Source organism: Poecilia reticulata, linkage group LG9, assembly GCF_000633615.1.
Source record: "Poecilia reticulata strain Guanapo linkage group LG9, Guppy_female_1.0+MT, whole genome shotgun sequence".
NCBI classification, from domain to species: domain Eukaryota; kingdom Metazoa; phylum Chordata; class Actinopteri; order Cyprinodontiformes; family Poeciliidae; genus Poecilia; species Poecilia reticulata.
In genome coordinates, this window is record NC_024339.1 from 4611458 (window position 1) to 4625509 (window position 14052).

Below are 14052 nucleotides of genomic sequence, written 5' to 3' on the forward strand. Positions count from 1 at the left end.
GATGGATGGATGGATGGATGGATGGATGGATGGATGGATGGATGGATGGATGGATGGATGGATGGATGGATGGATGGATGGATGGATGGATGGATAGTTGTGTATTTCCTTGTACTTTCTTGCTGACACATTGTAGTGCCCTAAACACCTCTAATTACAACAATGTCCTGTCATTTTGCTCATAACATAAGCTAACCTGAATATATACAAGCCTTCTCTTGATGGACTGAAACAATTTCTCTACTGTCAGTCAACCACTTCAAAAGATTTCATCACTATGACATCGCTGTCCTTGTCTCAACACAGGAACTTTGTGAACTCAAAGTCAAGTAATCCTCAATCCATAATGTTACTCATGTTGAGTTCAATGAAGGCTCAACATCGTTCTTGGGTTTCAACAAACATTTATTGCGTATCGTATGCATATCGTAACATGCCTTTGCAACATGCCTGACAGAAATGGTGTCAGAGCTGAGAGGCTAGCATGTTGAACTTTAGCATTAGCAGCTGTTTGTCTAAATCAGTCGTAGCCATATATAAACTTAAATTTGAAGCTCCAACACTTTGAAATTTTGTGAACCTCAAGTCATTCTTAATCAATAATCTGGCTCCTCTTGAGTTCTACTTCTTTCTTGGGTTTGAACAGATATTTATCATGGACAGCATGTCTGTACATGCATTAAGAATGCCCAAAAAACGCTGTCAGATCTAAGAAAGGCTGGCATGTTGAACTTTTGCATTAGCGGTGTGTCTAAACCAGTGGCAGCCGGATACAAACTTGTGGTGTGAACTGGAGCATATCATGGAACTACTTCTAAGTCCAACGCTCCTAAACGATGTAACAGAGGAGAATTGTTGCGATGACGTGCTGAAAAACATTTTTCTATAGGATAGTTTTTCAGCCGCATAGAAATGATTGTGTTTCCCAAAACTCCAACGGAAACACTTTTCGCACTTTTCACACAAGTCACGTGATCAACACCGGGATGTTACTAATGGCAAAACAAGTGGTAGGAGGACAATGACGCTGCATGTTTTTAACGACTTATCTCATGAACTAGCTTATTCACGCGTGATTTTAATTGTGTGTCTTGTTTAATGGAAACAAACGCAATTACGAAATGGTGTTTTTTCGTTTTTTCGACATTAGCGGAATGTCAACAAAGTTTTGCCGTCTGTAACGGAATCGCAGTCAGTATGTTTGTAAGGTACTTCATATTAACCCGTGTCTTGCGCTTTGGTGAGGGTGGAAAAAAAATTTGTTTTCAGACTTTAAAGATTTCTTCTTTGAATCATTCCCTCCTCCCTGTTTGTCTTCTGTAAAAGTGAAACGCCCACATAACTGTGAATGTGCTTCAGGCCAGAAAGAAAAAAAAAAGGAAGAAATTGGGGAGGGGACATGAGGACCGGGGGTAGAGGGGGGGAGCCAGGCAGAGGGAAACCGAGCTGATTATCCAAATACAGTCATTAAAGGGGAAATGTGTTTTTCAAGCTGTCAGGATGATTAATGAGCGAGAGCAAATCCTCACAAATGCTCTTGTTTAGTCTAACTGGCAGACATGATCCTGCCCATTGATTTATGGCAGGCCTGCTGTGTAAGACCATAGTGAGGTTATGGGGTGTGAGTCAGGAGGGGTTTGTGTGTACATGGATGAGGGCAAACCTTGCACTTTTGCGCGCACACGCTTGGTTGGGGGGGGACGTAGGAGGGTAAAAGGAGGCTGCTTGTTCACATGACCACAGGAGGTGAGGATCAGAGCGCCGGGAGAAAATTCACCTCATCAGCTTTCACCCTCTGCTCTGACGAATCAACAACACAAACCAGAGACGGTTAGCCGAGGCTCTTTTCTATTTATTTTTTGGCTCCATGATTGAACTTCAACAGCAAAAAAAAAAAATCGATGCTACGCCCAGAATGAATCAAGTTGCTGTCCTGAACTACTTAGGTTTTCATCTGTCATTTCCCAATATCCCTCCACCCAGACCGGATTGGAGCAGAATGAACGGTATTTCTCTCTTTCCTGAGCGGTAACCGATGTCCATCACACGTTAATGTGTTGGACCTATCCACCTTTTCTCATACAGGTCTGGCTAATAGTTCAAATTAAGCCTGGCGTCCGTCAGGGAAAGTTTGACGTTTTGGGGATGCAATTTGTTTGCTTTTTTGCGACAGGTAGAAAAAGAAGAACAATGCAGAATTCAAACATGGTCAGCAACCCACATATTGCTCTACAGTGAACAAGTTAGTGGAAAGTCATAGTAAAATTTCAGGCTGTGCTTTAGTGTGTTTTCATTTCTTCTACCGTTTTCTGTTTTTCAGCTAGATTATTCAACTTATTCTCATGTCATTAAAGTTTATTCAAGTTACAATAATCCTGTTTTAAAAGGATAGTATTTTTTAATTGATTTTCTGATTTTCTGTCTCATCAGTAGCTGTGTTTTGACTGCTGATGAACACAAACGCGCAAAACTTTGAGCATTCTGCTAATGTAAAAAACCCCACAATTTTGCAATTTCAGTGTTTCCATTAAACAAGAAACACAATTAAAATTACATGTGAATACGTTTGGTCATGTGATAAATCATTAATAGAAATGGTGGCAACAGATGTAAACAGTTACATCATATATATATATATATATATATATATATATATATATCTCCATAATTCAGCCATGGTGTTAGCGTTCATCATTTATCAGCCAATCAGAGAAGGCATTGACGTTTTATTCAGACATTGGAGCAACAAGCCCCTTATAAAATCAGTAACAATATCACAATAGGCATGTGATCAATATCAGCATATAATATGTCATATAAAATGATCAATAATTTCACTGAACTCTGATCCGGAACCCTAAAGCATTCTGGAGGATGTAGGATTTTCCTTTCCTCTGCCTAGCAACAACCACCTAGTAGTTGCTAAGTGGTTACCTAGCAACAACCTGTTGAGTTAACTGGCACATCAGCAGTTTCAGGTTGCACCACTGTGCTTCCTGACTGCTTAAAAACTATGGATAAAACAAGAACGGTCACCAGTTTGGCAGTATTTAAAACAAAAAACCTAATCAATAATTATTAATACCGACTGATATTAAACAATTATATCATTTTTCAGCCACATCGTTCAGCCCTATTTGTCATTGAACGTTTTACAGAGTCTCTTACACTGCGCTGGGGCTTTTTTTTTGTTCCCAGGATTTTTGACTTGCACAGTAAGGTTTTCACTATTCTGAAACAAAAAGAAACCAAACTGAACTTTCTATTTTAAAACCAACTTTTACCGGACAGACCTCTGACAGAAAGCCCCAGCACACTGGGCTCCTGGAAGGTGAACACGTCATCATCGCCGAGTGGTCCTTTCCAGGCTGGTCCGGATGGATCGCTAGCAGCTGTTGGCCCCTACAACCTCTTCCCTCAGCGCAGCCATTAAGCCGATCTGTCTGCAATTTCCCCATTCTTCCTCAATTCCCTCTGAAGTCGGCAGCGATCGCTTTCCCACACCCCCGCGGTCCAGCGATGCGGCTCACTGTACTGCAGCGGCATGTGCCCTGGGCCAACCCGAGCACTTTCACAGGATTACCATGTCCACCCACACACGAGCGGATACACTCAATCACAAACACACACATCCGGTGACAGGTTTCATCATCTGGGTTGGGAGGCAGATTTCTGTTGTATTTGTCCCAATGAGTTGTTCATGTCAGTCGTGATTCTTTTGGTATCGTGTAACCATTAAAGATAATGAAAGCTAAATAAAAAAAGAGACTGTTTTCAGGTCTTTTAGGCTAAATTGTTATATATTGGTGTTGGTGTATATTACATAGATCGGTTTATTACCATTCAGTGATCTGAAGGCGACAGCCCTTCACTGTCTGACCCTTCCTCCACAGAAACGTTGTTTTCATCGTTGCTTCCTGAACTATTTGCCTCAAAAAAATAACGTTGCAGTCCTTCAGGAGAACCAGCTCCCTCTTCTTCATCACTCCAACTAACCTCTTCTTCCAAAACTGAAGATAAATCAATCAAATCTTTGCTGAAATCTCTCACAACTTCCTCCGTTTCTGTGTATTCAGCCATAGTTGATAACGGTTTGACTTACTCTGATTACATCAAAAGATGGCGCCGGCATTTGACCCAGTTACTAAGGACGAAAACGGCGACACTCTGGAATTACCCGAAATACTTATTAAAAGTTTTTGTGTACACAGAATAAAAGCTCAGTGCTTCATCTTTTTAAATCATGTAAGTGATTTTACTGTGTTAGTGACACTTTAAGCCTCACAACTGTGTGTGTGTGTGTGTGTGTGTGTTCATGTGTAACTATCCAACAGGGGACATGCGTGTCATTTTACACTGACCAACAGGGGACTCACCGTTGAAGAGGGGACATTTTGTAGGTCCCCTCTTGGAAATGACCCTGTTTTAGGGTCAGGGGTTGCAGTTAGGACTAAGGTGTGAATTGACTTTTGGTTAGGGTTAGGAAAAGTGCGTGCGTGGGTGTGTGTGTGTGTGTGTGTGTGCATGTGAAGGTGTGTGTGCGTGTGTGTTTTCACATGCCCCAGAGCAGTGATTAATGGCCCACAGCCCTGCGTTCTTGTACTTCCTTCCTTTCCATGCGCGCCACATACATCATCACGCCTCACCGTAAGTGACGCTGGCAGCCGGCTACCGCTCCTGCTTGGCCACGTGGCTGCAAGCAAACCATAACATCCTTCATATGCTGTTTCAGACATTCACTGGGAGCTGTACAGGGAAACTTCTCATGTCAGGAGTTCAATTAGACAACTTGGAAAGCTTTGTCCCACTCTGACCTGTGGCTTGTAACGGAACGGTTTAATTCCCTACACTGAAGCTGTTCACTTTGGTGTTTCCATTTTCTTGTGACAGTAAAAAAAAAAATGCTGCTTTTAATGCGAAAATCACATATTGTTCTGTGATGGGAGCCGCTTCCTTTTTATCTGTCTTTACAGAGAAATCTCCAGGGCGTCCAGTGTGAAACGTTAGCCTGATAAAAACCAGGCTAACGGTTTTGTTCTTGTTCTACGCTTCGCTGCGTACAAAGGGTCTATTGAAAATTATTGCTTGGTGTAGGTGTGAACTGTGAGATTTTACATTTTACCCAGTCCCTAACATTTGTCTGTAATGTATGTAATGCGCCAGTTCGACGTGAAGCTTACCTGAAATTGCCTGCGCTGTGAACAGCCATCCTGTGTCAAAAACTCTTGACACAGTAATTGACACAGCTATTTTATCAGACTCACCATTTCTTGTTTTAGGTCGGTTAGGATCACAAAAATATTTTTATTTTCTAAATGTCAACTTTTCAGAAGTGTCATTCTGACATTTCGTTCACATTTGGTCAAATTTCTTTTTATGAATTTCAGAAATCTCTCACACTGTTTTGGGGGAATTGTGGCCCATTCCTCATTATGTAACTGGTGTAACAGAGTCAGGTTTGTAGTCTGCCGTGGTCACACAAACACACACAGAGTAGAGATCAAGGCCTTTTGATGGCTTCACCAAAACAATAAGTTTGCTGTCACTTTGAAGCTATACTTAGTCACTGACCAGACCCGTTGTAGTCCAGACCACCAAACCTGAAACCAAGTCGAGACCAAAACTAAAATGTATCGAGACAGAGACCAAATCAAGACTATTCGGGGCTAACACCAAGTCCAAACCAAGACCAGCGCCTCACAGTACATGAGACAATAAAATGTGAAACATGATCAAAAGTGTTCTTGAGTTTGATCTGAAAGATACACATTACCATAAAAACACCCAGACATCAAACACTCAAAGCTGAAATAAACTTGACCATCTCTATTCAGGTCTCCTGGGTGACGTCCATCATTTAGTACAGAATGTACAAACATGATTTCTCTGCCTCTCATAAGCAAATAAGCTATGTTATTTTTAAACCAACAACGGGTCTGGTGTGAACGTACGTTTTAGCTGTACGTTTTGTGTAAAAATGATCGGATGTACAAACCTTCACTAGTCCAGCTTTAGTTTGACTGATTTTCTGCAATGGTGTCACATGGACCTGACAAGTAATAGCAAACCCAGCTGTAGAGTCAGACCTGCTACAGTTTTAAATATAGAACATGGAAATATGCATTAGACCCTTTAGATATTAAGCCTTTTGACATGTCTTTCTTTACACTGTATACATGAGAAGTGATTGGGGGAGCACAGGAGTACATATCCAGACCCAGTAAATACATATCATCCACTAAAAAATATGACAGACTTGTCCAAACCTCTTTTGCCTGCTTCACAAAAATTGGTGCATAAGGCAAATATGCAAGCACATGTGTTCTAGGTTGTCCGCCGACATCTTTTTGTGTGTAGTGAGTTCGTGTGATAGAGACAGATTGAGAGAGAGCGAGAGAGACGGAGCGAAGTGGAGAAAAGAATGAGCTGTGGAAAAACAGAGCGAAGGTGAAAGAAAAAAGAACAACAGGGAGACAGAGCAGCCCGAGCTAGTCCTGCATGTGCACTGGTTCCCAGCCCTGTCTGGGCCCTGTCAGTCGGTGATTTATGGCACCGAGACTGGGAGCAGTCTTCGCTGCCAGCTCGGTATTGTTACAACTGACAGCTAATGAGGCTGGACGGGCTTTCAAGCACGGCACTTAACAGAGGCCTCCAACTTCACGAGTCACAAGCTTTCCTCCTTCTTTTCTCCATTCCGCTCTCTCTCTCCCATTTATTTCGTCTTCCAGGGTGGCAGCAGCGGTGTGGCGAGCCAGCGAAAAAATAAAAAATAAAAATAGAGAAAAAAATTCAAGCGGGGGATGCGGGGAGAAAATAAGGCAGGCGACAGAGATGTATGACTAGCGCCGCACTTCCCTCTCGCTTTCCGTCGGTATACGCTATTAAACCAGAAGCTCCTGCAGTTCTTTACCTCTGAGACCCAGAAATACTAACTTCATCCCCTCAGCAATTACCCTGTCATGTTTTTTTTAGAGGTTTGGAGAGTCACATGTCTCTCCTCGTGGTCTACCTGTGATTATGTGAGGGTGATCTGTGAGAGGTTAGCTGAACTTTACGGTCTTGGCAGCGGCGTGTTTTTACCTTCAACACCCCTGGCCTGAGCTGCCCGGACCGCATTCTATAATCACAACCAGAGTCTCTGGCAGAGCCGCCTTCTCCCCTCCTTCCACCTCCTCTCCCTTGGCCCCTGGTTTCATGTCAGTCGTGATTAATGGCACTAGGGCCCCGGCGCGGCTTACTCTGCCAGTTCCAGCAATGTTCCCTTGATACTTAATGAACTCTGACAAACTTCTTTTCCCTTGCTCCGTTGTTCCCTTTTACAATCCCACCCCCCCTCCAGCCACGTTTAAAATGCATGACACAGAGCTGCCACAGCAGCACCTTGGGCTTATAGCTCCGGTCGTCCCTTTTGTAAATTTCTCAGGAGGGCCGCCGATGCCTAAAAATAAAGCGCCGCGGCCGTTTAAGGAGTCAGGGCTCTCTCGGTTGTTAGCCTGGCATTGCCACACAAATGAGCGAGTTCAAATCCTGCCGGGCCAAATGAAACATGACTGCTCTGATTCCTGCGGCTCCCAGAAAACTGTGATTTGTACCACTATAAATGGTTTGTCAACAACGGCGGATTAAATGAAGGATTGTTTTCTTGAATAAATGCAGAATGATATCGTGTTTTGGTTTTCCTCTGAAGCCAGTCGTCTGGAAATGAATGTCAAGTTTGATGCAAGACAGCAGGGTTGAAAAAAAAAGCCTCTGAAATGTTATGGTGGACCCTTAAAGCCGATAATACTGCAGACTTTTAAGGGTCATATTTCAACATGGCCTCTGTCTCCCCCTGCTGTTCAATTTAGGAAAGACCACGATCCTAATTTGCATTACTGTATTTGGACAAATACAGGAAAATAAAATGTGTATACTTAATAAAACACTCTTGTCTTGAGGTGAAGTTGAATAACTTTTTTGTTCTCTAGAAGAAGAAGAAGAAGAAGAAGAAGAAAAAAAGAAGTTGAATAACTTGATGGCAGTCCTATTTCTTTATTCTTCACTTACCTCATCTAGCAAAATAACCCTGCATCATGATGCTGCCATCACCATGCCTGACTGTTTGGAGCGCTCTGCTTGACCGCTCCAAACACTTGGTTTTTTTGTTCACAGACAGCTAAATGCTTTCTCCTTTCACCATAAAACGTTTCACCTTGTAGCCTTTCTAACTGTGACTTGACATTTTGGGTCAGACATGTGACACCAAACATCAAAACTGATTTTAGCCGGGTTATGAAGCGGGTAAATTAAAACTCTGTAATGATTCCAGATCTAAACCTTGTTGGAACATTTGTAAACAGTAAAAGTGTGTGGTCGAGGTGCAACATACAGGAACATTTCACACTTGTGTAATAGTTCGCTATAATCATGTCATTGTTATGTACTAATTCCGCGTCTTTGTTTTTGTTTGTTTGTGTGTTTGTTTGTTTGTTTGTTTGTTTGTTTGTTTGTTTGTTTGTTTGTTTGTTTGATTGATTGTTTGTTTATTTAGAGTCCCGCTTCATTCGTTTTTCTTTTTTCCAAAGCTACCGAAATGTGACGGTCATACAGGTCGATAGAGGGCGCACTGCATCACGGAAGGTAGAGGAAGTCTCTAAAGCGCAACCAATCACAGGGGACAAAGCAGAAGCCGACGTAGAGCTGTCGTTAGCTTCACGCAAATGTTATTTTCTTCTTAGTTATTTATAGAATATAGTTTCTTTAAACCACTGGTTATATAAAAGAAGACAAATTTTAGCCGCTGGAAAAATGGGTCGAAGCAGGAGCCGAACACCCCCGAGACGAGGTAAGAAGACGCGAAACTTTTACTGCTAGGTAGCTAACGTAGCGCTAGCTTACATTACTTTCAACTGTTATGTTCCGAATAATGCCGTTTTTTTCCTTTATGGTGTATAATTAGCGGGTATTTTAACGTGCTTACTTGGGTTACAATAATATCGGTCTACTTTGAAACCTTCTGAGCAAACTGAGTCTTCAGGAGGATTGTAGAAGCTTCTAGATCTGAGCGTCTGGAGCTGCTGAAGCTAAAGCTAGGCTTTCTGAAATGAATATGAAAATTTGGGAGTTATTTGGTCAGATTCGGTTAAAGTTGCACTCCGTCAGCCGAAATCACGTAGTTTTATTATAGCTGCTCGACCAGATATAAAGATGTAGTTTTAATAATAGATTAGTCGGAAGTTGTTTTCATTACAAGACTGAAGGAGCGCACTGTTATTTGTTGAATATCCAGTGATTAGAAGTAATGTAACCACTTGTAACCATCCCTAGAATAACTTATTGTAAAATTTTATAGTTGTTTATTTTTTAAAAGAATAATTAAAAAGCGATCTCCTCTCATTCTTCAGATAAGCTACAAAAACAGATCTGTCAAATAAAGCTAAGCTGAAAGGAATTACTACACTGTCATTTGATTTCTCTTTTTCTTTAGTCAGATATGAACTGAATAACTATTTTTCACATATTGGCATAATGATTAATCAAAACTAGCCAATTTTTGCTATATCCTGTCAGAGCAGTGGCCTACAGGTCAAGTAGTGCTAATTAAATGTGTTTTCTGTTCATTACATACGCTGAAGCTGATCATTTCATAAGAACTTGCAGTGTTATTTTATTGCCAATGTTTAATACATTTAATTGGTCAAGGAAAACCGTTTAAACAGTTGAGTTTTTATGTGTTAAAAGAAAGTCAGAATCAACAGGTTGGACCTCAAAGAAGACTGAAAACGTGAGGTCAAAATGACACTTTTTCTGTGTTGTCATTCTGTTTTACTAACTTTTGTTAGCTTTTGTAAGCAGACAATTACAACAATGACTAGTTTGGAAAGCAAACACCTTTTTGTTAAATTTTAGTTTGTAAGATTTTACTTTGAGCCTTTGATGACGCGCTGAATAAAAACTCCTTCAGTTTCTCTGTTACAACGTGGACATGGCAGATAAACCATCACCTGGTCGATGTTTGCAAAGAATGACCGTTCCTTGCTACCAGTGTGCTTTAAGAAATGGCCCAGTTCCTGACGTGATGTCATTTCCTGCTGCCAGAGAGAAGACGGTCCCGCTCGGCCTCACGAGAACACGAGCGGCGCCGGCGGGACAGGGACCGCTCTCGCTCCAGGGACCGGGACCGAGACCGCCGCAGATCTCGCTCACGCTCGCCGCACAGAAGACGGTCCAGGTGAGATCGTCAGTCGAGATTGTTTTAATACGTCGCTGGGATGGGTAGATAATCCCACATGAAGCTGGTTTTACTGTAATGTATTAATATGCCGGCAGTCAAAGGGGTCAAACTGGTATGGAGGGCACAGAGTGAAGACAGTTATGTAGATCTTCTATCAATACACTTCTTAAGTAGAAATGTTAATTGGAAAATAGGATATATCTGCTCAGCTTACCTTTAAATCAGACAGTTTTCAAATGAACATATTTAACGTTCCAAACATTGTTAGTCCAGGTATCTATAGATTAAAGTGGGGAAAACGATGATCTGATTCACCGCAGATATTTCCAGTTTTCCTGCTAACAGAGACTGCAGAGTTCTGGAATATTTATCATAGCTTCTCCTCAACACAAGCTGCGTTTCCATTCACCTTACAATCGGAATTCCGAAAATAAATTACCTTAATGGAAAACGAGCAATTTTCCACTAAAAATCCCGTTGTTTTTTTGTTTGTTTGTTTTTTGCTTATAAAAGGTTTTTGCACTAGAATGATGCGGTTTTTCGGCTGTATCCAAAATAGTGTTTTTCACTAAACTCCAGTAGAAACATTTTATTTTTGCATCACGAGTCACACGATCAACAAACTGGATGTTACTACTGGCGGAAAAGACAAAGAAGAAGACTGGAAGTGGTAGGAGGACAATGGTGTGGCATGTTTTTTAATGATTTATCGATGAAACAACTTATTCACATGTGATTTTAATTGCATTTCTTATTTAATGGAAACACCAAATTTCCAAAGTTATTATTTTTTTACATTAGCAGAATATCGACAGTTTTGCAGACATTTGTAACGGAAACAAAGCTGGTGAGAGACAGACTCTAAAAAAAATCTAGATCACATTGTATGATTTAAAAAAAAAACAATTAACTTGCCTTTAATTTAATGGAATAAACATTGGATCAGCTACCAAGCAGAAAACAGTCTGTCTCTCTCAGACCTGCTAGTTCATCTTTAAGACGCAGTTCTTCCCTTCACCCATTACCTGGATTAATTGCATCTGTCCACCCAATCAGGCTGCAGGCTTTCCACCATGTGAGACCAAAGAGCTGTCTATGAAAACCAGGAACAAAAATGTAGAGCTGCTCGAGGTCATGGGGTCAGATGAGACCGAAACAGAACTATTTGGAGGACTAGAAGGAGGCTGGTTGTGGCTGTGCATCGTTAGATTGTGGACAGGAGGGAGCTTAAAATCTGCGTTGTCTAGCGACAGCCCTGAAAGCAGAAAGATCTGTATGGAGGAGTGGAGCCAAAACCTCTGCTGCAGTGGTCAAGAGCTACAGGAAACGTCTGACCTCCGGAGTTGTTAAAGGCTTAATTAAAAATGTATTTTACAAGAGAAGCCTGGCAGCACACAGAGGTTACAGAACATTCACAGAAAAAGATAACTCCGTCATAAATGAATCAATTAAAAGATTCCTCAGTTGAAAGGCTTACAGATGATTCCTGAGAGCGGCCTTTAAAAACATTTAGTGACACCGCCTCCTTAAGGTCCAAGTATTTCTGCACCAAATATTGAAGTTATATTTTTTTATTGTATCAAACACTTTTTTTTATCCGATGAAATGCAATTTACTTAAGTCATACAATGTGATTTTTTTTAAATTTATTTTTATTTTATTTAAAAACAATCTTTCACACAGATGAGATGTCTGTTCAATAGAAATGGCAGACCTTCATTGAAATCAGTGGTGTACAAACTCTCCCCTCCCCGTACTTCACTATAACTGTGAAAATGTACCTACTGCTTGTGTGTGTGGGTCATGGCAATCATTAAAACCGTCATTATTTGACAGTTTTAATTATTAGAATAGAAAAGTCCTTTATTGTCCCACAATGGGGAGGTTTCTGTGCAAATTCAGAATAACAAACAATCCTACAGTCTGAGAGTTTTACAGATGGAGTGAGCTCTAATGTCACGTCAACAGGCTTGTTTACCTCTAAAGTCACTTTCATGAACAATCATGTCGTTTCGCCTCACAATAGAACAGCTTTCTGTACACGCCATGAAAAAAAAACCTATGTCATTCCAGGTCTTGTTTTGTTTTCACGGCGTCCTGTGTAATGGCGTAATGAAAAGGAACGTTTGGATAGTTAATCGTTTGCGCCCGGCTCTACTTCCTGCTTCGACGTGTGTCGTCGTGACAATAAATCCTGAAGCAGTGTTTCTGCTCCTCGAACAGGACTCCTCCCAGACGCCATCGCTCCTCCTCCCTCTCTCCTGGGCGGCAGAAGGACCGGCGTGACGACGAGCGGAAAGAGGCCAAAGACAAACCTGGGAAGTCCATTCAGATCTCAGGTATCGTCATCAGCAGCAGAAATGCGTTTGTTCGCTAACATGCTGACCCGGAGTTAAACCGATAAAACAGTTTTCGTTTTTCCCCTTGTGCTGCTGCAGCTGAGGATATGCAAGGCAAAACAGAGGAGGAAATTGAGATGATGAAAACGATGGGCTTCGGTTCCTTTGATTCAACCAAGGTGAGTCCAGCAGCGGCTGCTGTTTGCCACACAACCACAAGGAGGCACTGCTGACCCACATTCAATCTAGAGCAGGTTGCAGCAAACTTCAGATGTATTCTGCCCTGAGTCCAGCTAAGACTTATTCAAAGCCTCAAATGTTACCTTTTTTTTCCCAGATAATTTTTGATTACTTTATGAACTCGGATAAATGTAATGTAAAATTTATATAAATGTAAATTAGTCAGGAAATTTGACATTTTTACAAATAAACAAAACATAAAACTTTTCCATAAAAGAGGATGGATATGTAAATTTATGAAAAGTAAAAAGTACATAATTTCTAAACTTGATAAAAAAAAATATCACCAGTATTTTTAGTATCATTCTGTCATAGAAAATCAGTTCATCACATGAAACGAAAACAGGTAAAACCAGCATTTGTTGTATAATTTATATTTAAAACATTAGTTTAATCTTTATAATTTTAGCCAGAGTTAAGAGCCATTGTGGAGGGGCCGAAGAGCCAGTCGAAGTTCCTGAACCGCATGTTGAACACCCCTGTTCTAGTGCGTTGTGCAGTCAAATTGAAGATTCGACAAACTGCAAGTTGCCTTCAGCTTAAGTGTCTCATATTTTCTAGCAGGATGTCGGCAATTAAAGATTTCACAGTAAAGGAACACCCAGTTTAGGACAGGAAATTCCTATTTTTATCTGTGTAAAAGTCAGTTTTTACACTGTTAGAATTTTGACATTTTTAAACTATTGTACAAAGATACTAAATGTTTTTTTTTTTTTTTTTTTTCCCTAGGGTAAGAAAACGGATGGATCGGTTAATGCATATGCAGTCAACGTTACCATGAAGAGGAAATACAGGTACATTTATACACATAAGATTATTTCCAATTTAATGCTCATTATCCTAGCACTGTAAAGCTTTAGAGCAGAGTTAAGAATCTCCTTGTATTTATCGTATTTGGCTCTTTAAATGTTTTAGTCGTGGAGGTTTCATTCCTGCCTAGCGGTGAGTGTTCGCTGCATGGTCTGCTGGTAGAGCAGCCAATCACCTCTGCAGGTGTTTCTACGCAGATCCCAACCCTCCTAACGGTGATGTAATGTGCAAGTGCTGCAAAGGAAGTGGTGATGTCATGTTTCCTGCTCCGTCTCTTTCTTTAGGCAGTACATGAACAGAAAGGGAGGCTTCAACAGGCCGCTGGACTTCATCGCTTAAAGGTGCCAGCAGCTCGTTTTTCACCACCAGTCTCTCCTCCCTGCAGGAGGACAAGGACAGTATGGATTTATTTCTATTAAATGTGTCTCGTGATACAGCAAGTCTTTTTTA

General features: G+C 41.0%; 1 protein-coding gene across 1 annotated transcript; it reads left to right on the plus strand.

Annotated features, from left to right (window-relative positions):
• The first annotated feature begins 8632 nt into the window (after positions 1–8632).
• Positions 8633–14038, plus strand: snrnp27 (small nuclear ribonucleoprotein 27 (U4/U6.U5)). Its single transcript, XM_008417685.2, has 6 exons — positions 8633–8824; positions 10078–10210; positions 12437–12552; positions 12652–12731; positions 13522–13586; positions 13887–14038. Exons 1-6 carry the CDS (start codon positions 8788–8790, stop codon positions 13939–13941), a joined length of 486 nt encoding a protein of 161 aa, XP_008415907.1. The 5' UTR covers positions 8633–8787; the 3' UTR covers positions 13942–14038.
• Positions 14039–14052: the final 14 nt, after the last annotated feature.

Bases quoted from the DNA above. Each gene is read 5' to 3' on its own strand.
- snrnp27 (XM_008417685.2), top strand. From the start codon at position 8,788: ATGGGTCGAAGCAGGAGCCGAACACCCCCGAGACGAG. The intron at 8,825-10,077 runs GTAAGAAGACGC...TCCTGCTGCCAG, and splicing joins CCGAACACCCCCGAGACGAG to AGAGAAGACGGTCCCGCTCG. The intron at 13,587-13,886 runs GTACATTTATAC...CTCTTTCTTTAG, and splicing joins ACCATGAAGAGGAAATACAG to GCAGTACATGAACAGAAAGG.